This window comes from Sceloporus undulatus, chromosome 5 (genome assembly GCF_019175285.1).
Source record: "Sceloporus undulatus isolate JIND9_A2432 ecotype Alabama chromosome 5, SceUnd_v1.1, whole genome shotgun sequence".
Classification (NCBI taxonomy): domain Eukaryota; kingdom Metazoa; phylum Chordata; class Lepidosauria; order Squamata; family Phrynosomatidae; genus Sceloporus; species Sceloporus undulatus.
This window is the reverse complement of record NC_056526.1, coordinates 82,032,221-82,055,790: the sequence shown is the minus strand read 5'-3', so window position 1 is coordinate 82,055,790 and position 23,570 is coordinate 82,032,221. Positions and strand designations below refer to the sequence as shown.

Here is a 23,570-nt window from a genome sequence, read left to right as displayed (position 1 = left end):
TCGGCATTTCACTATATCTCAGTTTGACCTACCTCACAAGGTTATTATGTGGATAATGGGAGCGGCATTTAGGTCATCCTGAATTTTTCTCCCCAGGGAGGGAAAGCCTTTAACTCTCCAGATGTTTTTCACTATAACTTCCTTCAGCTCTACCCAGCATGCTACTGGCAAGAGGCTGCAGGCTTTGTATTCTGCAACATCTGTGCTTCTAACAAAAGGTTACCAGAAAAACAAATGTCTCTTACGGAACAGGTGATTTTTTTAAAAGTGATTTTTAGTGTAAAACCAATAAGAATAAGATCAAAGTGGACATCATTCCAAAAATCCTGATTCTGGATCTCTCTTTTATAAGAATGTTAAGGTGACGTTGGTGCTAGAGAACATTCTCAACACATAATTTCATCCTTTTAAATTAAGCCGGTACAGCTAGTTATATGGTACCATGGTGGGGTAAACAGCAGTTGTGTGAGTTTATGGGATTTTAAAATAGAAAAGCAGTGCAGAGGGCCAGTTGACTTTTTAAAAATCCAAAGGGAATTCCCAGGGGAAAAATATATTGACATTTGGGAGATAAACTGTCCTTCAAAGGTAAACTTTGAGGCAAATAAATGACACCTCTGGCCACTGTGAAATGTTAGAAGTATTGCTTGACTCAAGACAATAGCAATTAGCAGCAATGGAGCAATCACATGGCAGTTGCATCATTGCCTTCCCTCCCTTCTTGTTGCCTATCTCTCTGCTGCATGGCGGGCAGGTGAAGGTCCTTAAGAAGTTTTAAAAGCCCACTGTTCTACATACTGAGTTGGATCCAGTCTAAGGTATTAATGCTTCGGTCCCACTGAAATCAATTACTTATTTGTTATTCATTACTTAGACTTATACAGTATCCTGCATTTCCTCCAACAATCTCAAAATGGCACATATGACTCTTCTATTTCATCACTGCACCAACCCTGTAAGCCAGAACGAGTGGTCCAAGGTTCACAAGTTTCATGGCTGAGTGGGAAAATGAAACTGGGCTCTTCTGAGTCCCAAGCTGCATCCACACTGAAGAAATAATCCAGTCTGACCCTAAGAATGGAGCTCTGGTGCCTCAACAAACTACAGTTCCCATAATTCAATAGCATTGAGCCACAACACTTAAAGTGGGGTCAAACCAGATTATTTCTGCCATGTGGATACAGCCCCAGTCTAACACGCCAGCCAATACACCACACCAGCTCAAAGTGATATCAGTGGAACTTGATTCAAGATACCCAACTGGTCCCATAGATTTCAATGGAATTACACCATGACTAACTTTGTCTGAATCCACTACATTCCCACTAATCTCTCTTTCCTTTCCCAGTCTCCAAAACTGTATGCATATGGAGTACCAATGTCCAATGGCTGTTCATTACTCAAGTTATTCAATATATGAAACCAAACAATTGGTCAAAAATACCTCAAGGAATAATCACATGTAGTTTAGAGCTACTGTAAATCAGGAATAGGAAACATGAGGCCCTCCAGATTTTGTTGGTCTTCTGTTCCCATCAGCCATCATAATTGAATATGCTAGCAAGGGGCTGATGGGAACTACAGTCAATGACATCTGGAGCGCTGGAATGCTGGAAGTAAAATCTCCATCAACAGTTATCAAATGGCCATTGGGAGGGGCAACAGGCCAATAGCTAGCCCTTCATGTTTTCTTTTGACTTTTTCTCAGATACTAGTAATTAGTCCTTTTTCCTTCATAGGTATCTGTTGAAAATGCTTCTTCCCTCTTCAAGGAAGACAGCCAGTTTCTTTGTTCCCTTTGTATGTGAGTGAGGCATCCATGTGGGGCTCTATCCCCTCTAATGGTTGCTAGCTTACTCCCACGCCTGAGAGTCAGCTTTATGAGCTCTTGTAAGCAACCTGTTTATATACTTCTCTATCCTTGGATGGATAGAACAATAAGCCTAAGGGGCTCTGAAAACCTCAGTAGAGTTTCTGAAGTAATTACTTCTGTTTCTAGTATAAGCTCACATTGCACTAATCTGCTGTGTTCTGCTAGCAGAAATATGAAATATTCCCATAGTGTCAGAGAAGCACCTGCAATATCCGGTGCTATTTCCCCCCCAGGCTGCTCAACAGAGTAGTCCAGCAACGTTCTGGTTTTTTAGAGCTGAGAGGAAGAGTACACAGAGCTACCATAATATGTGGATCCTAATGAGAAGAGTGGGCTGGCAAGGACAAGGGGAAAGGGATGCTAAGTGTGTACTGAGGCCATTCTAAAGCTAAAGCTACTCATGGGACAGTGCCAAAACTTTATTTACCTGGATGAACATCAGTATCTTTTTTTGAGTACTGTGGGGTACTATCTGGAACATGCTGTGGCTTATCTGTACAATGAAAAATCAATAGGTTATAAATATGACACAGACGTCAAGCCTAAAGAGCAGGTGAGCCAATCTGGCTACCAGCAGTGAATGACTGTCAGGATTATCATGTCTGCATAAGTACGTAAAGGTCACTAGCCATTGGGGATTTTTAAATGAAACTGCTTTTGCAAGCTGCTGAAGCATCAGAGAACAATGTATAATACATCATCATCATGCCACTAATACTCCCCAGTGCCATGAGAGGACTGTATGAGGGCACACTTCCCTTCAAAGGCTTTGGGATCAGGGAGCCAGCAGGAATTGTGTGATGCACAAACACACACATCTTCCACCACTGTTAAAGTTCTACTATAACAGTTTCTTTAATCATCATCTATCCCTCCATTTTGTAACATCAGATGCTGCATGCAAGCTCTGTGCTTAGAAATAGGGAAACGGATATTATGTGTTTTAGCATCATTAATATACCTGAATGTGGTTTTTTGCTAGTTTTGCTGGAACGTGACTTTCCTAAAATAAACAAGAAACATTTTTAAAACGATCAACTTTTTAAAAGCTTTTTTTTAAGTGAAGGCTGAACTTGGAAATTCAGGCATATAATAACACATTATAACTTTAAGACAGCAATCCTGAAACCTGCATAGAGTATATGGAAAAAGCACAATCACTGTATAAAAGTGTCACAGAAGCCTAGTACAGCTGCCCTATCCCTGCTCATCTTCAGTAGCCCTCATATACACAGCATTACTGCTCTTTCTTGTTTTTGCTAGGTTTGTGACTTGAGTAGTTTACTCAAGATGTAACAGCAGATATTCAGTCTTACCTAATGCATATATACGGATTATGCTTTATTTGTACCTTGTAGAAATGAATGGGAGTCTGAAGATGGTCAACATTTGTATGTTATCCCAGACAGTGAGGGAAATTCCAGAAACACACGACACAAGGCCTTTAATAGGTTGTCACCCAATATTTTTTTTAAAGGAGAATAAAAACACAAAGGGAAACATTGTGAAGAGGTGCAGCCCTGAAGGCTGGGTTCAAAACAGATGTTGACATGTGAAGGCAAGTATCCTATACATTTGATTGATTATCTTTAGTGTTATATCTGTAGACAGACATTATAAACTATCCAAACGCCTTCTCTGTATTAACAGGTGACAACAAATAACAATCTGGGCATCAGTCAGGCTAAAAAGCACCTGTAATTTGGGGATTTGGAATTAGCAGGGTACAACTTTAAAGAAAATAGACCAGGTTATCTCAAAGATTTTGGCACAGCATTTTCCTTAGTCTCATCACTTTCTAGCAGATGTGTATCCCCTGTGCTGATATTTTCTGAAATAAAAGCAGGAGATATATAATCCCGGTGATCATATAGATACAGACACACACACATCATCCCTCTAAGACAATATTGTATTTATTTATGTAAAACAAAACAATTCAGAGGTCTCATATCAGTGAGTCAAGTTACATGCCTTCAAGAAACAGGATAAGCATGTATATCTAGCTGAAAAAACAGCTGCAGAGAAAACAGGAAGCACTGTTCAGGCAGAAGGTGGAAAGTTCAAAATTGTAAAATTAAAGGATTAAAAGCCACCTCATAAATCTTGCCATTGGAATACAGGTTCTTGATTGGAAGCAATAAATATGAGGCAGCAAGGCTGTTGCATGTCTTAGGCAGAGAGGCAAATGTTATGAAGATGCACTTGCACAGTACCCACAACCAGCAATGTTATTTTGGCATAGGAGATGGAATCTCATATGGACCTCTCCCATCCGCAGCAGTATCAATGCATTCATAACAAAATAAATAACCACTAAAACCACAAATTTACTACCAAGGTGACCAGCTCTGCCTGCTTAGTGGTAGGGCCAGCCACAGAAATTTTATCTGTGTCTTGGTAGTCATATCTAACAATATTGTAATCTAAAGTAGTATGTGGTCTGAGCAGAGTAGGGAGGATCCTCATTCCACAGTGGTGAGATGATGCAACCTTCCTCCCTCCGGCATTTGGACCACTGGCTGCCAATAATATGTACATTACAAACAGGGGTGCATGAAATGTATGGGAGAAAATAATAGAAAGCATCCACCACCATTAATGCTCTATATATTTTTTTACTATAATTGATTATGGGCCAGTTCAAACTGGCCATTAAGGCTGGCCTGGGGGCGGAGTTGGAGTGTGGCTCTGTGTGGCTGGTTTCTGCACCCTGGAAAGGCCAGATCAGAGCCGCGGCCCCGATCCAGTGAAGATGGAGGCGGTTGCAGGCTGCCCCTTAGGGTCTGCACAGACCCAATCTGTTTTATTCTGTATTGTGTATTTGTGTGTGTAGTTTTTTGTGCATGTAGCTGGAGATTATCAGTCGAGGGAAAATTGGAGGGGAAAAAGACATACTTCAGGCAAAGTCGCGCAATCGCACTGAAGATTTTCAGATGATGTCACACTTATTCAGGACTTAACACATGAAGATCCAGGAATGCTCCTGCAACAAACCATTCCCAGGTCTTCCATGTGAGTGGTTTGTTGCTGGAGCATTCCTGGATCTTCATGGGTTAAGTCCTGGATAAGCACAATGTGTCTGAAAATCTTCAGTGCAATTGCATTACTTTGCCAGGAGTATGCCTTTTACCCCTTGCTCCCCCCCCCCATCTGATAATCTCTTATGACTCTGAAAACTCACTGGGTGACCTTAGACAAGTCCCATGCTCAGCCTCTCATCCTCAGGGGAAGATAATGGCAAACCTTCTCTGAACAAATCTTGCCAAGGAAACTCTATGACTGGGTTGCCTTAGGTCGCCATAAGTCAGAAACAACTGGAAGGCACACAACAACAACAAATTGAATTTTGGTATTTTATATTGAAGTAGTTATTAAGGTTTTATTCTCTTGTAAAGAATCACGTACATCAACAGACAACAACAGTTATAACAAGTATTTGAATGAGGTTGGAATGGCTTCTGGAAAGCAAGAGAGATTGGTATCCTGTGTGTATGTGCCTTTAAGTTGCCTGCTGACTTATGGTGACCCCATGTATCTCACAGGATTTTCTTGGGCAAAAGATACTCTGAGATGGATTTGTCTTCCTCTTCATATACTCTTTTTTAAAAAAAGAAAAGAAAAGGGAGATTAGATTGCCTTTCATTGGCAAGCAAACACCTTTTTCATTCAGTCAGGTACTGTATTTAATAATTGGATGCAGGGAATCTTTTCATAGGATGCAGGCACTGTATTTTTAATTTTATTGTTATGTTTTTAAAGGATTTTACAACTGTTAGAATTTAATACTTTTAAATATGAGAACTTGTTCAATTGTGTTTTAATGTTTCTGTTATGAGGTGTTATTCTTGCTTTAGCCTTTTAGCCTTTGTCTTGTTTTAGATTTGCCTTGGATCCTATGCTGGGAGAAAGGTGGCAAAAGAGGAGGAAGAGGAAGAAGAGGAGGAGAAGGAAGAATCCCACCACCAGCAATGCAGGCCAAGTACCAAAAGAGTCAAACAACAGCAGTAATTCTGTTGTCAGTTGCCCATGTCAAATTAGGAGAGGTATAGACTTAAGAGAAAGATGGGCAATCCCAAGTAATTTTACCTTCTGTTTCAGTGTTTCCCCCCGTCTCATCACTTTGCAGTGGCTCTACATCACCAGTATTGATGAACCCAAAAAGAAATAAAGGGAAATAAAATAACTATTAAAATCACTGTCTAAGATTGTAGTAATCTTTGATGTAACTTCCAAGTGTTTTTGATTTTTCAAAAAGCCCATCCTATGGTTTTGTCAGTGGGACTGGGAAGCTTTCCTGATCTGCCTTTCCAAAGTGATTTTCATTAAAAGTATCTGCTAGCTACACCAGTCAGGGCATGAATGCCACAACCAGAAATCATGAATGAACAGCATGAGGTCTGTTAATTTACTAATGGGCTGGGGCACCTAATAAAAGCTCTTTATTTCTAATGAAAATTAATGAGTAAATATAGGCATATGGTCTAATTCAGTAAGACAAGCTGGATCCCTTAAAGAACTAAGATAATAGGATTTTCTTGCTATTCAGTTCAACCAAATAGAAGAAGCCCTGTTAAGCTGAAGGGAAGAAAAGAGGGAAATGCTGGAGATTTTCCTGAGGCATTAGTGAAAGATTGAAAGAAACTACACTCATACTTTATGGCACTGGAGCACAGATTTGATACAGAAAGGATATTCATTTGAGGCAAGCTTTAGCACCTTTTATACTAGAGCTAAAAACACTGTGACATTCCAAGTGGAAGTGCATCAAAATATATGGGAGTTAAGAATAAAATTCATTCCATTATTGACTTCCTTGGCATGGAAGAAACTCTAAATGATCGCTGGAGAGCAGAAGAGATGGGTATAGTAATTGGAGCCGAACCCCAGTTCTACTAGTGCAGGAAACCTTATTTCCTTTTGTTCTTCAGTTCCAAAAATGATCTTTGGTGAAATGAGGAATGGAGGTGAGTACTAGTAGATGTATCTCCTTGGATAAGAATATTACCTTTCCTTGACCAAGAGGGAGAGGGCTAACAAATCTATTGTCTTCTCCTCCAAGAAATATTCCCCATTGCAATGAGGGTATTCACAGATGACCATTTACTGAAGGAAATATCTTAGCACCAGTAGAGTTACCAAACACTGTCAGTCAGAATGCCAGAATCCCAGCAGGGCCCTAAACCATAATGTTTTGTTTGTTCAGTGGGTATAGGTAAGCTTCAAAGCCAGTGTGGTATAGTGGTTTGGAGACCAGAGCCAAATTCCCACTTATCCATGGAAGTTTTGGGCATGTTACACCCTCTCAGCCTCAGAGGAAGGCAAACGCAAACCCCTGAACAAAGTTTGCCAAGCCTTGTCCTTGATTAGGTTTGCTATAAGTTGGAACTGACTTGAAGGCAAATAACAACAATGGGTAAGCTTTCCTGATCTACTCTATAAGCATAACATCCCCTCCATGAAGCCTGGGAGCCATAGCAAATGGTTCTAACACTTTCTGATGCAAAAATTGGGACTAAGATGAAGTCCTTTCCTGGAAGGGAGATTCTTTTGCTCCATGTATTCATGTCATTATTCAACATCAGGAGGTGCTCAAAGATCAGTTTTGTAAACAGAAAATATGTTCTTAACCCCATTGCTGCTGTTCTGTGTCTTCAAGTCATTTTTGACTTATGGTGACCATCACAGTGTTTCCTTTGCAAGATTTCTTCAGAGGAGCTTTGCTATTGCCTTCCTCTGAGGCTGAGAGAGTATGACTTGCCCAAGGTTATCCAGCAGGTTTCCATGGCTGAGCAGAGATTTGAATTCTGGTCTCTAGAGTATTAGTCAAATGTTCTAACCACTTTTGGCTGACCAAATAATATTTATAAGATTTTAGGGAATACCCATCAGTATAACTATAATCAAGGTTTCTGCTCTCACTACAGAGGCAGAAGAAAAAGAAATTGAAAGGTCTTATGCTGGAGTCCAGAAGGAAACTGAATACACACCCAAACAGGACATGCTGATAATCATAGGAATGGGAACACAAAAGTAGGAAACAGAGCAGATCATTGGAGAATTTGGCTTACGATCAAGAAATTAATCTAGAGAGTGTCTGATTGAATGCTGTGAAAACCTCAAACAGTTCACATTAAAAATACATAACATAAAATAATATAAGAAGAGTATAATTTAACTGAAGAAACACAAAGAATATTAAATAACTCAATATAGAAATCAACACAAAAGTGTGGGGAAAAAGAAATGTGAGAATAACATGCCCTGGGAAGGGAGACCAGAGGGACACAGCTACCCTGGCCTTCTTCCTGAAAGCACCTTGATGACCAGATTGTAGTTAGCATTAAATCTTGCACATTCATCATTTTACAATTATCAAACTCATGCATTAATGCTGTGCAATGAATAAACGTTTCCCTCATAAACTGTAGAAATGGAAAGGGCTGAAACATTGTGGAATGCTGAAGCATTGGAAGTGGAAGCTTCTGTAATAAGTGTCAGCATGTGCATACTATGATGAACATCCCATGTCTTTGCTGTACGCCTACATTTAATGTGGCTGCATGCTTATTCCAAAGCCCTTTTTTTTCCTTGCAAGCCAGTGTATCTAGGGTAGCAGCTTCATCGAAGCAGCAAGGTCTGATTGACCATAAGAGCATAAGAAACAAACCACAGTCATGGTTGCAACTATTATCTACAAAACAGATCAATCTTTAGAATGTAAAAAAATGATATAAATCCCCGAAGTCATAGTCTATCAAAGCAGACATTGCATTCCTATCACTGAAATAACAATCTTAGCATCAGTAGAAATTAACCAACAGCAATAAGTCAAAGAAACAGTACCAAATGGGGTGGCAACAATAATTGTGAGGAAGAAGACACTTCTAGATATCTTACCTTTTGATGTAGCATCTTCTTCCATCTCATCACTTTCTGATGTATGTATACGACCTGTGTTGATGAATCCTACACAAAGAAAGGAAAACATAAAACATATGAGAAAAAAAACATTAAAATTCAAGTCTGAAGATTCTGTTGAATTGTTGAATTAGATTCCTAGGGGTTTCTTTGATCTGATACAGACAGGCCAAAATAAAGCTGCTTTGAGTCACTTTGCAAGTATGCTGTTTAAATGATACAAGCGTCCTAAGAGTCCAGAAGCTGGACCAAAGCCACGCCCCAGTCCTAAGGACTGGAGTGCAGCTTTGGTGCAGCTTCCAGACTTTTAGGATGCATCCATCACTGAAACACCATACCTCCAAAGTGACCTGAAGCAGCTTTATTTGGGCCTGTCTGTATTCTGTTAAATAAAAATAAACACAAATCCCTTGTCTTCCAGGCACAACTGGGAAGTGCTCCTGACTTACCCTCCAGAAATAGATTTTATGTTTAAGAATCTAGACCCCACACCAGCTGGACTAGGGATATGAGAACCAAAAACCAGGTGTCAACAATATAGACGTACTCTATTTATTTACTTAAGAGCTGGCCTGCAGAATTTTTGATCACTTCTTGAAATGCAACAGAATTAAGGGGGGTAGAAAGTGAAAATGCTGAGATTTTGCTGTAATAGAATATAACCTTATCATTCCTTTTATGTTAAAAGAAGTCCTACAGTATTGTTTGAGGGCAGAAAGTACTTTGTTACTCCAAGGTCTGGTCCTCTGCAAACCTCCTCTTTTCCAATATCAAATTGATATCAAAGGAGATGTTTGAAGGCATGTAGCTGAGAGGATATCCCCAGAGTGGGAAACGAGCCATACCATATAATGAGATCTGTGACCATCTGAGAAGATCCAAGAGACTCACCATGGGGGATGGTCAGGAGCACATAGCCAGGATAGATTGGTCAAGAGTTAAATCTGCATAATTGCTTCATTGAGCAGAGTGATGGTGGATGGTATCATCTGGCTGTCTGATAATGTTTGATGTGATTTGCTTTTATATCTGATGTTTTTTAATTTGTTTTTTCTTTCCTATATTGTAATTTTATCTATTTCTCTAGCTAATTGTTATTACTTTTAGAGTGTACGCCTCAGGCAGGCTTTTATATATTCCTTAATTTTACTGACTTTGTACGGCACTGTGTATAATTACAGCGCTTTAGAAATAAAGTTTAACAACAACAACAACAATAGGCCTTGTGCTTACAAGTGAGCAAAAATCCACTCTGGGAGCAATATTCCTTTGTCCAAGGACATTTGTACTGATTATCTGGCCATTCATAACTTTCATTCCCATTCTTCCCTCCTGGAAATCTTACTCCAATCCTGAATTCTGCCCTGGGACAGGGTTTCTCCTATAAATATGCCTGTTTAGGCACTCACAATTTGGTCTTGCTTGAGGGCAGACAGACACTGTCTGTATCTTGCTAGACTTCTCAGCATCGTTAGCCATGTCGCGATCCTAAGGCAGCATGCTAAGCCACTTTTGCGCCCTCCGACAAGCACACATTCGAGCTCCACATCTAGAATCAGTACAGTATCACCCTCTGCAATCCCTTAAATCACTGGAGATTAGCACACTGGCTTTTATTCCTGTGCTAGACTAGTACTCATCCCATACCTGATGCAGGTTTCTCCCAGATCTTTTAAAAGGTGGGATTTTCCCATTATTTAAAAGGTCTGGGAGAAGCCCAGGTTGGGTATTGAATGATTACTGCCCGTGGACAGAGCTGTGCAATACAATCTGTCGCTTTGTGCTTACATTCTGTGCCTAGCATGGGAATGGAAACCGGTGCACTAATCTCCACTATCTCCTACCACTATCTACTCTACATTGTTAGTTCTTGGATGTATGTGGTGTGTGTGAAAGAGAGTGTTAGTTGTTTTTATTGCTTTTTTGTGTGACTGGCGATTCCCTTTAATTCATAAATAAAACTCTATTTAGACCTTGCAATCTGGGGCTCTATTTCTCAGAAGTGGTATAAATAGGCTTGATCACCACCTAAATTGCTCGAGACTTCTTGGCTGTTTTCATTTGAGCTAATAACAAACCCCTATTTGAATAGTAACTGTGGAGGGCCTTCTGGGACCCTGGTATTTTGGGTAACTACTGGTAACAATTTTCCTCTCATAGTCCTTTCTTAGGTGAAGGGGAGCAGACCCCACAATTCAGGATTATTGTTCTGCTATTTACTGTATCCTTCTCTTTGGAGGAGGAGAGGAAGAGACCGCCAAGAACAAATGCCAGAAGATCCATTTCCTCTGATATACAATGCCGCTTCCTCCTGCCTTTGTTTCTGTGCCTAACAGGGAAAGGGTTAGTGCCTCTGTCTGTGTGTTGCACTTTCTAGCAATGTTCCCAATGCATGAGAGAGTTGCCTAAATACAATATTTTCTTCCCTTAGATGGTCCCAACCCTTCCTGTTGCAAGTATCAGGAGATTATGTGTTTCTACAAGAAGGCATTTTTAATTTATGCTTCTAATCCTGGAGCTTTCTAACTTCAGTGGCTACAACCAGCAGTTTTGAAAACAGGGGCTTCTGAGGGGGGCAAGGCTTCCAGCAAAAGGCACTCCCCCCAACTTCCTGCCTCAGCTCTTAGAATGCCACTGCAGCAGCGAGATGGGGGCACATTCTGCCTTCTCAGCAGCTTCCCAGCCTTTGGAATCCCACATGGCCATGGCCATGGCCGTGCGGGATCCAGAAGGCAGCCTCCCTCAACCTTCCAAGTCCTGTGTGGCCATGGCCATATGAGACCCAGAAGGCAGCTGCTGCCCCCACTGGTGTACTACCTCACCTGGGGTGGTCTACACCACCACACACCCCCCCCCCCAGTGACACCAGAGCCTACTTCCTCAGATACATTTGAGGAAGCAGGCTCAGGTCTATGAAAGCTCATGCTACCAACCTTTGTCTTTCAGCTAGTCTCAAAGGTGCTGCAAGATCCCTTGGCATACTAATTTTACAGACTAGCATAGCTATGTCTTTCAGTTCTACTCCAAGGTTATCAACTGCCTTGCTTAGATTTTGGCAACTCATGGCTGTGACTTCCTCGAATGAGTCAATCCACCTGTAATGCAGTCTCCCCCTTTTCCTACTGCTTTCCACTTTACCATGCATTATAATATTTTACAGTTAGCTATATCATCTCATGATATGTCCAAAGTACAACAGCCTCAGTTTAGTCATCGTCACTACTGCTGAATTCAGGCATTATTTGCTCTAAGACCCATTCATTTGTCTTTTGAGCAGTCCATGGTATCTCTAGGAGTAAGACTCCTCTCCAGCAGTGGTCTCTTCCAACTCTATGATTCTATGATTCTATGATTTCAAATGAGTTAATTTTTGTTCTGTCAGCTTTCTTCAATGTTCAGCTTTCACAACCACACACAGAAATCAGAAATGCTTCTGAATGTTTCCTGCAAAATTTTTTCAAGGGTTTTCCCCTTTAACTGAAGATAACCAGCTTTGATCTCCTTGTTGTGGGTATTGTTTCTTTTGATCAGAAAATCAACAATGGTTGCTTCATCACTTCTGTCAGCAGTTATAGCTTTGTCCAGCATTGTAGCATCAGCTGAAGGACTGAATCAAGGATAAATGTGCACTGCTGATCCACCTTCAGAATTTATACTCCTTGTTGCTCATCAAGAAAACCTGCTTTAGAAATTCTTGTACAAAGGTCATGGTGATTCAAGATCAGCAAAACAAAACAAAAAGGTTTTTAGCTCCATGTTCATTTCCTGTTTCCAAAAAAAGCTTCTTCAGGACCTACACTGATCTCCCCCCCCAAAAAAAATCTAATGGAAACAACACTGCACTTTGCCCAGTCCAGTATTATTTATTTTCTTATTGTATTTTTATTGTTAGAAATGAGGAAAGGCAATCACCCAACCATCCTTGCATTGACCTTGATCTGAGACTGAGGAAGTGAGGACAGGTGCACTATGCTCCATCTCAAGCAACAAAATGGTTTGGGTCAATAGAGCCATACTTGCACATTAATAATCTTACAATGATTAGAATCATGCATTAATGCTATGCAATGAATAAAAATTTCCCTTATAAGTTGTAGAAATGGAAAACGGGTGGAGCACTGTGGAATGCTGAAACATGGAAAGTGGAAGCTTCTGTAATAAGTATCACCATGTAATGAACATCCTATGTTTTTGTCATACTCCTACATTCAGTGTGGCTGCATGCAATCCAAATCTATGCATGCTTATTCAGAAAGAAACTCTATGGGGTGAGACTTTTTTTTCTTGTAAGCCAGTGTATCTAGGATAGGCAGCTTGAACAAAGCAGCAAAGTCTGCTTCTCCATAAGAGCATAAGAAACAAACCACAGCCATAGTTGCAACTATTATGAACAAAAGAGATCAATGTTATAGAATGTAAAATCATTAAATAATTATATACCGTTCATCCCAAAAGTCATAGCCTATCAAAGCAGACACTGCATTCCCATCACTGAAATAACATTCTTAACATCAGTAGAAATTAACCAACAGGAATAAGTCAAAGAAACAGTACCAAATGTGGGGTGGGGCTGGCAATAAATGTAAGGAAAAGGACACATCCAGATATCTTACCTTCTGATGCAGCATCTTCCTCTGTCTCATCACTTTCTGGTATATCTATATGACCTGTGTTGATGAATCCTATGCAAAGAAAATAAAACATAAAACATGTGAGAAAAAAAAAACATTACAATTCAAGTCTGGGGATTCTGTATAATTGTTGAATATGATTCCTAGGAATTTCTTTGTTAAATAAAAACAACCCAAATCCCTTGTTTTCCAGGCACAACTGGGATGCTTTCCTGACTTACCTTCCAGAAACAGAGTTTATGCTTAAGAATTTGGACTCTACACCAGCTGGACCAAAAACCAGGTGTCAACAATATAGACATACTTTATTTACTAAAGACCTGGCCTGCAGAATTTTTGATCACTTCTTGAAATGGAATAAATGGAACAGCCTTGAGTTACCATATTCTCTTTGCTTATTGGGGGGGGGGATCTAGTGAAACAATCCAGATGGCACAAATGAATGAACCATGCTATATCCCTTAAGAAGCTACGTAAATGGAAAAGGTATCAAGCTGGAAAAATGCAGCTTTGGACAGGGGAGAAAATGAAAATGTTGAGATTTTGCTGTAATAGAATCTATCCCTATTATTCCTTCTTAGGCAAAAGATGTCCTGCATGATTGTTTGAGGACAGAAGGCACTGTGATACCCCAAGGTCTGGGCCTCTGCAACCTTCCTCTTTTCCAATATCAAATTGATATTAAACAAGATGTTTGAAGATATTTAGCTGAGAAGATGCTCCCAGTGCAAGGAACTAGCCATATCATATAATGAGATAAGTGACCATATGAGAAGATCCAAGAGGCTCAGCATGGGAGAAGCTCAAGAGAACATAGCCAGGATAGATTGATCAAGAGTGGATTCTGCATAATTCCTTCATTGACAGGAGTGATGGTGAGTAATGGACCTTGTGCTTATAAGTGAAGAAAAACCCAAGTACACTTCCCTCTGGGAGCGATAATTGTCCAAGGACATGTGTACTGATTGTCTGGCCATTCACATTTTCCATCCCCATTATTCTCTTCTGGCAACCTCACTCTAATCCCAAATTCTGTCCCAGGACAGATTTTGCCCTATAAATATGCCTACTGAGACACTCACAATTTGGTCTTGCTTGAGGTCAGACAGACCCTCTGTCTTTATCTTGCTAGACTTCTTAGCATTGTCGGCCATGCCACGATCCTAAGGCACCATGATAAGACACTTTCACATCACAGTGTTCTCCCCCACACTGGAGCTTTACATCTGGACTCAGTACAGTATCATCCTTCGCAACACCTTAAATTACTATCTCCTACCACCTTCTATATTGTTAGTTCTTGGATGTGCAAGGTGTGTGTGAGAGAATGTGGGTTTTTTTTGTTTTTTGCGTAGTGATTTCCTTTGATTCATAAATAAAACTCTATTTAGACCTTACAATCTCGAGATCAGTTTCTCAAAACTGGTATAAATAGGTTTGATCCCCACCTAAGTACCTTGATCCCTCTTGGCTGCTTCCATTGGAGCTAATGACATTCCCCTATTTGAATACTGTACTAACTATGGAGGCCCTCCTGGGACCCTGGTATTTTGGGTAACATAGGCGCATTACAGATGCGCCGAAGGGGCGTATTAGGGTTAAGAAGGGGTGTGTTAGGGTTGAGAAGGGGCGTCCCTTCCGGACCCCCCTCAACCCTAATACGGACCGAGTCCGTAAAAAATGGTGGCGCCCATCCACACGAGGGTTGCCATTTTGACGCCACTTCCGGGTTGCAGAAAGAAGCGCCATTTTGGCGCTTCTTTCTTGCTGTGCCCGGGAACTGCGCAGTTTGGCCACTGCGGATCCCAGATGTAGCAAATGGCGGCGGCGGCAAAGCACCCTTCTTGGGCACTTTGTAACGCGCCATAGGGTACCTAATTCTCCTCTCATAGTTCTTTCTTAGGTGCAGTGGAGCAGAACCCACAATTCAGGATTATTGTTGTTCTGCCATTTACTGTGTCCCTCTCTTTGGAGGTGGAGAAGAAGAGACTGCCAAGGAAAAATGTCAGAAGATCCATTTCCTCTGATACACTAGGCCCCTTCCTTTGTTTCTGTGCCTAAGAAGAAAAGGGCTAGTGCCTCTGTCTGTGTATTGCCCTTTCCATTAGTGTTTTTAGTGATATGAGATATTTGCTCAAGTCCCATGATATAAAATGAAATAGCAAAATGGTGTCCCTTATATAAAATGGCAAAAGCAAGCTTTACTTCCTGGATTTTTAAAAAATATTTTCAAAGTGTGGATAGTTGCATCATTGGATGCAAAATCTGTAGAAAGAAAGGATGATTGTATATGATTCAGACAGGCAGATCACACATCAGTGGTGTGCAGTAACTAAAATGTATGCTCATAACTTGTAGAAATGGAAGAGAGATTGAAGATAAACCAAATCTAGAGAGCTGCTTGGACTGGAAACCCCCGAAACACAAATGGGGTGGGGTTAGAAGTACTGAAGCAAGGCCTGTATTTCCAAGGTTCCTGCTAACCTTTGTTTGTGTAGATTTGCTCTACAAACAGGTATTCTGCACAGGGATTTGGTAGCTAGACTAGCCATGTTAGGGATACTACAATCAGAAATCAGGAAGGAGTTACATATGCTTAAAAAAATATGATTAGAACCTGATGCAGCTGACCAGAGTCTGCACACATTGGAAGAAGGCATGGTGGAAGGTAGGACAAGAGAGCCTGGATCCTTGTCCATCTTAGAAAAAGTCAAGTTCCATTCTGAAGTACAAACTAGAATCCCCGCTGGCCCAACAAAGTAATGGTCTCAATAATGTGTTCATTATTCTGCTTAACTGTCTTGTTTATCTTCAGTGAATGGATACTGTGCCAAAGTGGCTCAGACAGGTACACACACACACACACACACACACACACACACACCATTGTAAGGTTCTGTACAGTTTCCAGAGATCGTAGGCAACCCTTTCTGAGTTTCAAAGGGGGTAAATATCCATTCTTCATTGGCTTCATCTCATGTATGCAGCTCAATTGTTCTCAACTTCCCATCATCAAAGAGTCATTATTGGTGTGCAGAGGGCATGTTCACCTATGCCCTTTTGCACATGAGACACAAGCTTTTAACCCATCACTTTAAGCATATTTTTGTTTTGTTTTTTCAACCCTACATAGAACAAGACATATTTTTCCCACTCCAGGTGACAGCCCCCAAGCTAGGAAAAGATTAAATATAGGGAAAACAGCAAAGCAGCAGGAGAGACACAGACAAACCCAGAGTCACAGAGACAGAGTCTTCTTCACACTGGAGGGTGAAACCTTGTGTGTGCGTTGGTCTGTAGTCCCTTAAACTTGACTACACCTCTCTAGCCCCTGTAAATTGATCAGCTATTAGTCATTTCCCCCATCATTTACTTTGTGAAACAGACCATTCTGTTGTTTTCTACTGCTATGTTTTTCTGTCTTTTTAGTAAAGAAAAAAAAAAGTCTGTTCTCAATCTAGTTTTCATTGCAGGGGGAGCTACTCTGGTTAACTGTCCATTTTAAAAACCTTCAGCCTGTAAGATTCTGCACAGAGTTAGTGCCTGGAAGAGCTTTCCCCCAAAACCATTAAACCCAGCGCACTGCTCTTAACAACTTATAAGGGCTGTGCTGCAAAATGTTCTGCCACTTATGTCAGTGAAGTGTTTGGAAGAATAGTGAATTGTCAGAGGCCTTTTGACTCCCCTTAAAATGAACTATCTTTAAAAAATCCAGATCATTTGACATGGGGGAGGCAAATTACATCCTGTCAGGAACTGTGACAAATCCAACAAGAGGGACAAGAGAAAGTACTGCTGAGCTGAAATAGGAAAAACAGGAAATGCTGAGATATTGCTGCTGTAATACAAGGATTAAAAGAAATATAAAAGTACTCATACAGATCTTCCAGACTGAGACATTATAAATTGCAACCAGGCTCAAGCTGTGGACCCGTGCGATTTATCACTCCATTATACCCTCCAACTGTCCCAATTTGGCAGGGACAGCCCTGATTAATCTTCTGTTGTCTCGCTTTTTGAGTTTTCCCTTTGTTCTCACTTTAATTCTATTGCTGCAAACTGAGTCCAAAGTGCAAAATAGTTTGCATTCAATTCACTCTACATGGGGGAGAGGAGGGGGGTATCTTGTCCTTCCCAGGAGGCTCAGGTAAAAACGAACTGCTGCAACCTCTCCTAGTTTGTCTATACTTGCCATTTGGACCACACTGTGATGTTCCATGGCCACAGGTGTCTCATCTGTGAAAACTACAGACTTTCATCTGTGAAAATATTGAAATTTATGCTCCCTTGCATAATCATATAAACTTCTTACAGAACTCTTTTGTAATATTCTCAAAATATTACTTTTGACACTCAAAATAATATCAGTATTATGATTCGCCTAGCTGTGGGGCTTTCATCAAGACATGTATGAAATTGGAATAAAATCTTTCACTTATCTTTTTAAATTATAATTTCATTGAGGGGGCCTGAAATTGTTGAGGAAAATAAAGAATTGTTGCCCAATTCTCCTCTCACCTTTTGATAAAAAGGTAATGAACCCCTGCTCCAGTAACATGGGATTTATGGTTTCTCTCCACATCAGATGTGGCAATGTATGGCCCCTGGATTGCATGCCGTGTCTGAAGACCCATTTTGCAGCTTCCAGAACTGTCAATATTTACAACTGAAACACTATTTTTGCTTCGTAAAGTAAAATAACCCAGATGGCTAAAATCTTTGAGACAGGTTACACTTTTTCAGAAATTAGGTCAATGGGACTGTCTGGTGGAAAATCCAGCTAGAAGGAGAAAAGACACTGCTAAATTGTAGATGCTGAGAATTCGCTAAAGCAAATGAAAAGGCCTTGAAAAGAATCATGAGCCACATTGCTACTGGAGCACAGCTCCTAATCTGGAAGGGTAGAAATATGAGGCAGATTTCAGCACACTCTGATACTGGAGATAATATCTGAAAACATTATGATACTATAAGATAGGATACATATTAATAGAAGGTGATAAACACCCTCATCATTCTTTCTTTGATTAAGGGAACCTGAATAATTGCTCAGGAACAGAGAGGACTGGTATTAAAGTTTCGTTGCATACTCTCTTATTGGTGAAGGCAAGATGAAATGACAACCATACAGTGGATCCTCCACATTTGCTAGGGTTAGGGGTGCAAGGCCCCTGTGAAACTGCGGGAAAATGCAAATTAAAAAAGAACTTTTTTTTTTATCCAAGAGAATACATATCTAGGATCTTCTAGGTCCTCCAGTGCAACTAAGGCCAACATTCACTGGAAGTTGACTGTAGAATCATGCTGGAAGACCTGCATATGCCTAGAGAAGTGTTTTTTCTAGGAATTTCTAGTTCTTAGATCACGACTTTGTGGTCAATTTCTGGCACAGTTGTGCTGGAGGTCCTAGAGAGAACATATTAATCAAATCCAAAAGTCAAAGCCACAAATGTGGAGGGCTGACTTTGATAACAATACTGTTATGTAACCATTGTTAATCCATGGTGTCAGCACTGAATTAGGGAGGCAGAAACATAAGGAATAAGTTATTTTACCTTCTGGCACTGTGTTTTTCTCTGACTCATCGCTTTTCAGCAGTTGTAGATCAACAAGGCTGACTAATCCTAGAGTGAAACAATAACACCAAAGCAAAAAAGAAGACGAGAAACATGAAAACCCTAATAAAGATTCTATTTCTTTTTGGATTTCATGTCCCAGTGTTTCTTGGTCTTTTTTTTAACCTCAAACGTTGCACCATATCACATGGGAGGCAAAGCTTCCACATCTTGTGGATAAATGGGGTTTAGATCCCGGGAATATCCTGCAAAAGCAGGATTGTTTTCAGACACATCAGGCTAATTGAGCATTAATGTAACAATAACCTGTGCAGAAAGTGGGCAAAATCGCGCTGCATTTTTCCAAAAGCAAAAAGCGGCTTGATTTTGCGACTTTCTGCACAGGTTAATGTCATGTTAATGCTCAATTAGCCTGTCGTCGTCTGAAAACAATCCCGCTTTTGTGAGTTATTCCCAGATTTAAACCCCATTTATCCATGGGACTTTGGTGCTTCCTTCCCATGTGATAAAGTTGTATTCTTACTGGTACTTGGAAATATTCACGATTGGCCCTGAAAAAAACAGGTTTTCTGCACAGCACTTTAGTAACTAGACCATAAAGGAACTAGATCCTGTCTGATGTTGGAAGGTAGGCTGGGTTAGCCCTGTTTAGCACTTGGATGGGAAACCACAAATGAATACCAGATGCTGTGGATTATATTTCAAAGGAAGGAAATGGAAATGCTGAGATTTTCTTGTAGTGTAAATAGAAGGATTAAAAATAACCATAGCCCACCTCTCACATCTTATAATTAGAATAATGCTTCAAAACTGGGAAGCATACATTTGAGTAATGGCAACCTCAACTTATACCAGTTTGATATTGATTTAACATTCCTTACTCCATCTTATGGAATCCTTGCATTTGTAGTTTGGCGAGGGACTTCAGATTCTTCCAGAGAGCTCTAGTCTAGTGATTCTCAAGTTTTAATTCTCCAAATATTACCTAATAGATCCACAAATCTTTTCTTGTTTGCAAATGAGCAATTTTTCATAGATAGGGTTTGTTCTTCTCCCCCCCCCCCCCCCCCGGACTATAGCATGGGAATCAGCTAAAAGGTTCAACTAAACTCATAGGAAAGGTTTATCAGCTGGGTAGACAACAGCATTATTTCTGCTTCAAAAACAGCTCCAACCAATCAACATTTTCTTGAATTGCCTTTTAATTTACCTATTCATTTTAAATAGATCTATAATTTGAATGACAGGTATAATTTCACACAAGTTTGACTTAATTTGTTGTCAGATATTCTTTGTTTTATCAACTGCATAGTCACTGTGCTTTATGTGAAGGTGATCTAAAACAAATTTTATTAAATTCCCTAGTTTATTTGAATATACACTCATCCCAAGGAAAGTCAGGCCGGCAGTTTCTTTATTCAGCTTCTGCTGGGCAGTTAAAACTATATTATTGTGTATGACTTTGTTTTAAAAAAACAGGCTTTAAAATTGGCTTTTAAATTTGTTAATTTAAAAAAAAATGATTGTATATATCCTATTATACACTCCATTGTGAGCCAGCTGGGCAAAGAAGCAGTTAATGAATATTTCCATAAATAAAATGTTGTTGTTGTAAACAGCCATTTCCCATAACTTCTACCTGGAAATATTCCTTCATTGAAGTCGTTTGCATCCTGGCTTTCAGGATACAAATCCCTGAAAGATGGATCACAGCAACACAAAGACCAGTAACCAGATGAAAACAGTGCAAGATTAAAACACAGCAGAATAGAAGATACATACAGTACAGAGAAGTCCTTGTGAAAAAGGACAGCCTTTTAAACAGTGATTTGGCATCTGCGAAATGAGCCAGACTAGAGCTATGCAGAGAAAGCCAGCTATTAAAAACATTCACAAATTAGAATTTCCAGCTGAATCAAAGGCTGTAAAATCCAAAGGGAGATCTAGGAGTCTGCAATATCTTTCTGGTTAACACTTATTGTTCATACATAGTTTCAAACAAACACCGAGCTGAGCTTTCACATGAAAAAAGTTCTAGAGGGTCAGCCTCTGAGAAGTATCACTACAGTTAGTTAAAAGTCCATTACCTGTTTTAGCACAGATGGCCTGTGTCCCACCCCAAAACCTGCATTTGTACTAGACTTTGCTCTGTCTCTAGGCTCACCCTCATTCACTCTGGTGTGCTACAACAATGGATCAGTAATCAGTAATGGATTTTCACACAGGTCACATCCGCTAAAGCTTAGGGCCTCACTGTACAAAGCACAGATCATTCTCCCTTCTTCAAAAGTACTGTACAACACTGAAGTTTTACACAATACACTGTTTTCTATGATGGTATGGAGCCTCTTCAACTTGATGCATCTGAGGGCACGGATAGGAAATGTGGGGGTCTGGGCTATTTTCTGTTGGGAGCCTTCTGAACCCACACAGACTACAATATATTGGGGAGTGGTACAGAAACAGCCAGAAGTCTAGGGTCCTGTCTGCATGGTCCAGAAGACCCATTCCATTCCTTCACCTGGTGTTGTCCAGTTCAGATGATGCATGCCCAAACCTTGGTTCTGTGTGAATAATCTGGCCAATATCTGACACATTCCACACCATAACCTGAGGATAACAACTTTAAACTGCATTTTTAGAATACACTTGCTCTGAATCTTCTGGGAAAGTCTGGAACCCCCCATTCCCATGCTGGGATAGCTGCCTGCAGGGCATTCCACTGAGCTGCCTGGCATGTCTCCTGCGACCTTGGATTGCTTGTTCTGAGGTCAGAATGAGGCAGATCAGTGGGATGCCCATGCAGACAGCCACCATGTGAGTCCAGGATACTCCAGGCTCCCCGAAGTATCCTGGCCAGTGCAGATAAGGCCTAGGTTTCAAAAAAAGGTGTAATTTTTGAAGTTAAATAGTGTTGGGGTAACCCTAAGACAATTTGGCACACCACTCCCAGAAGCTGATACAAAGGGGCAGACCAAGGAGTCAGGGGTGTTCAAGGGCCACAAAAAATAATTGAGGACTACATTTGGCCCCAGGGCCACACTTTTCCCACTCATGTCTGGAGTCTTCAGCATGTCTTAATCCAGCCTAGTGTGGCATAATACACAAAAACATCATTACCAAAAGCAAAGACAACCCCTCTCTACATAACCTTAGGATCTGAGCCGTAACAGGATTGTTCTGATTCAGAAAAGCATCAGTTCTGCATGACTTACCTAGATCTTATTCCTAATGTAGTTGCATAGAGTAAGAGCAATGCATATCATGCGAATTGCTGTGGGACACCAACAATTACTTTCCCCCCAATGCCCTAGGGATTAACATCATATTTGTGCCCACTGGGTACAGTTGTTTCTTTGCTACTTGGGAACTCACCAGGTATCAGCAGCCAATAGCTCAGGGACCAGCACCAATCCATGGACCACCGCTTTGAGCAGCAGTGGATTACAGAAAACTGCTAATATAATTTTTTAAAAAATCCATGGGAGCAAATGGTCTTGTTTCAAATGGTTAGTTAATAAAAAATGTTTAAGGACTTTAGGGATGTAAGTCTCCCTTATTCACTAAGCTGAGTAAGGAGTTTTCCATATTCAGACAATGAGGCTGTAACACCACGTCAGAATAAGCATATTCATTGGCACTGTGATGTTCAAACAGCCTTATTGAAGTGTCTGGATTCTGGTGTGAATGAACATCACCATACAGAGACACCAGTCTCTGACTGGAGAAGAATCAAGGACATTGCTTGAATCAGAAAATAGCCATCAGCAATTATCAGCAGAGCTAGTATGTTTTTAAATTCACACTGAATGGTGAACTATATACCAAATAAGATGACTGTAAAAACAACTTACAGTAGAATAACATTAAAAACACAATACCAAAAAGCTATACCAGAATCAAATCCTTTTAGTTAGTTATTTTTTTAAAAAAAATCTTGATTTAAATCCATGCAAGACCATTGCCATACAAATACATTTTGTCGTTGCATCTGAATTCTGAATCAATGGTCTCGCAAAACTGCATATCCAATGAACAGGTACTGCCCACTGAAGTTCTCCTGCTCCTCATCACCACCAGCCTAGCTTCTGATAAAAGTTTATCTTCCCTTGCCTTTTGCAAAGCAATATTAAAATACAGACTGATTGTAGGTCAAGCGTTATGTATTGAAAGTTAACTATTGAAAGATGGTCTAAATGTGACAGAGAAAATGTGGCCCTCCAAATCTTGTGGGATTCCAACTGCTATCAGCCCCTTTTAGCCTGATGAACAGTCAGAGATGATGCCAGCTGTAGTTCAATAGTTTGGGAAGGCCACAACAGTCAATCCCTGACATTTCCCTTGGATTTGAGGCTGATGTCTCTAGTCCCTAGTGCTAGTGCTGAAATGGGTCTGTTCCTATGGTGGCCTTAAGACATGATTATGCATTTCAATGAAACACTTTCTAAAGTCATTTGAGCTAAGCTATACCCAAATTCACTGGTTGTGCTTAAGGGCAAACAGCTCCTTTTTGCTTTATATCACTCTTGTAAGAACCTAAGCCTGCTGATAGACCACTGATAACGACCA

The 23,570-nt window shown here is 40.4% G+C and overlaps 1 protein-coding gene across 1 annotated transcript in view; it reads right to left on the bottom strand.

The window, feature by feature from the left end:
- Positions 1 to 23,570, bottom strand: part of MUC19 (mucin 19, oligomeric) — an 89,525-nt gene that overhangs the window by 65,564 nt on the left and 391 nt on the right. The window contains exons 2-8 of the mRNA XM_042469622.1: positions 20,641 to 20,696; positions 18,981 to 19,049; positions 13,408 to 13,476; positions 8,774 to 8,842; positions 5,963 to 6,007; positions 2,835 to 2,876; positions 2,301 to 2,366 (exon numbers count right to left, since the gene is read on the bottom strand). Of these exons, the coding sequence (XP_042325556.1) occupies positions 2,301 to 2,366; positions 2,835 to 2,876; positions 5,963 to 6,007; positions 8,774 to 8,842; positions 13,408 to 13,476; positions 18,981 to 19,049; positions 20,641 to 20,696 (416 nt within the window). The remainder of the gene's footprint in view (positions 1 to 2,300; positions 2,367 to 2,834; positions 2,877 to 5,962; positions 6,008 to 8,773; positions 8,843 to 13,407; positions 13,477 to 18,980; positions 19,050 to 20,640; positions 20,697 to 23,570) is intronic.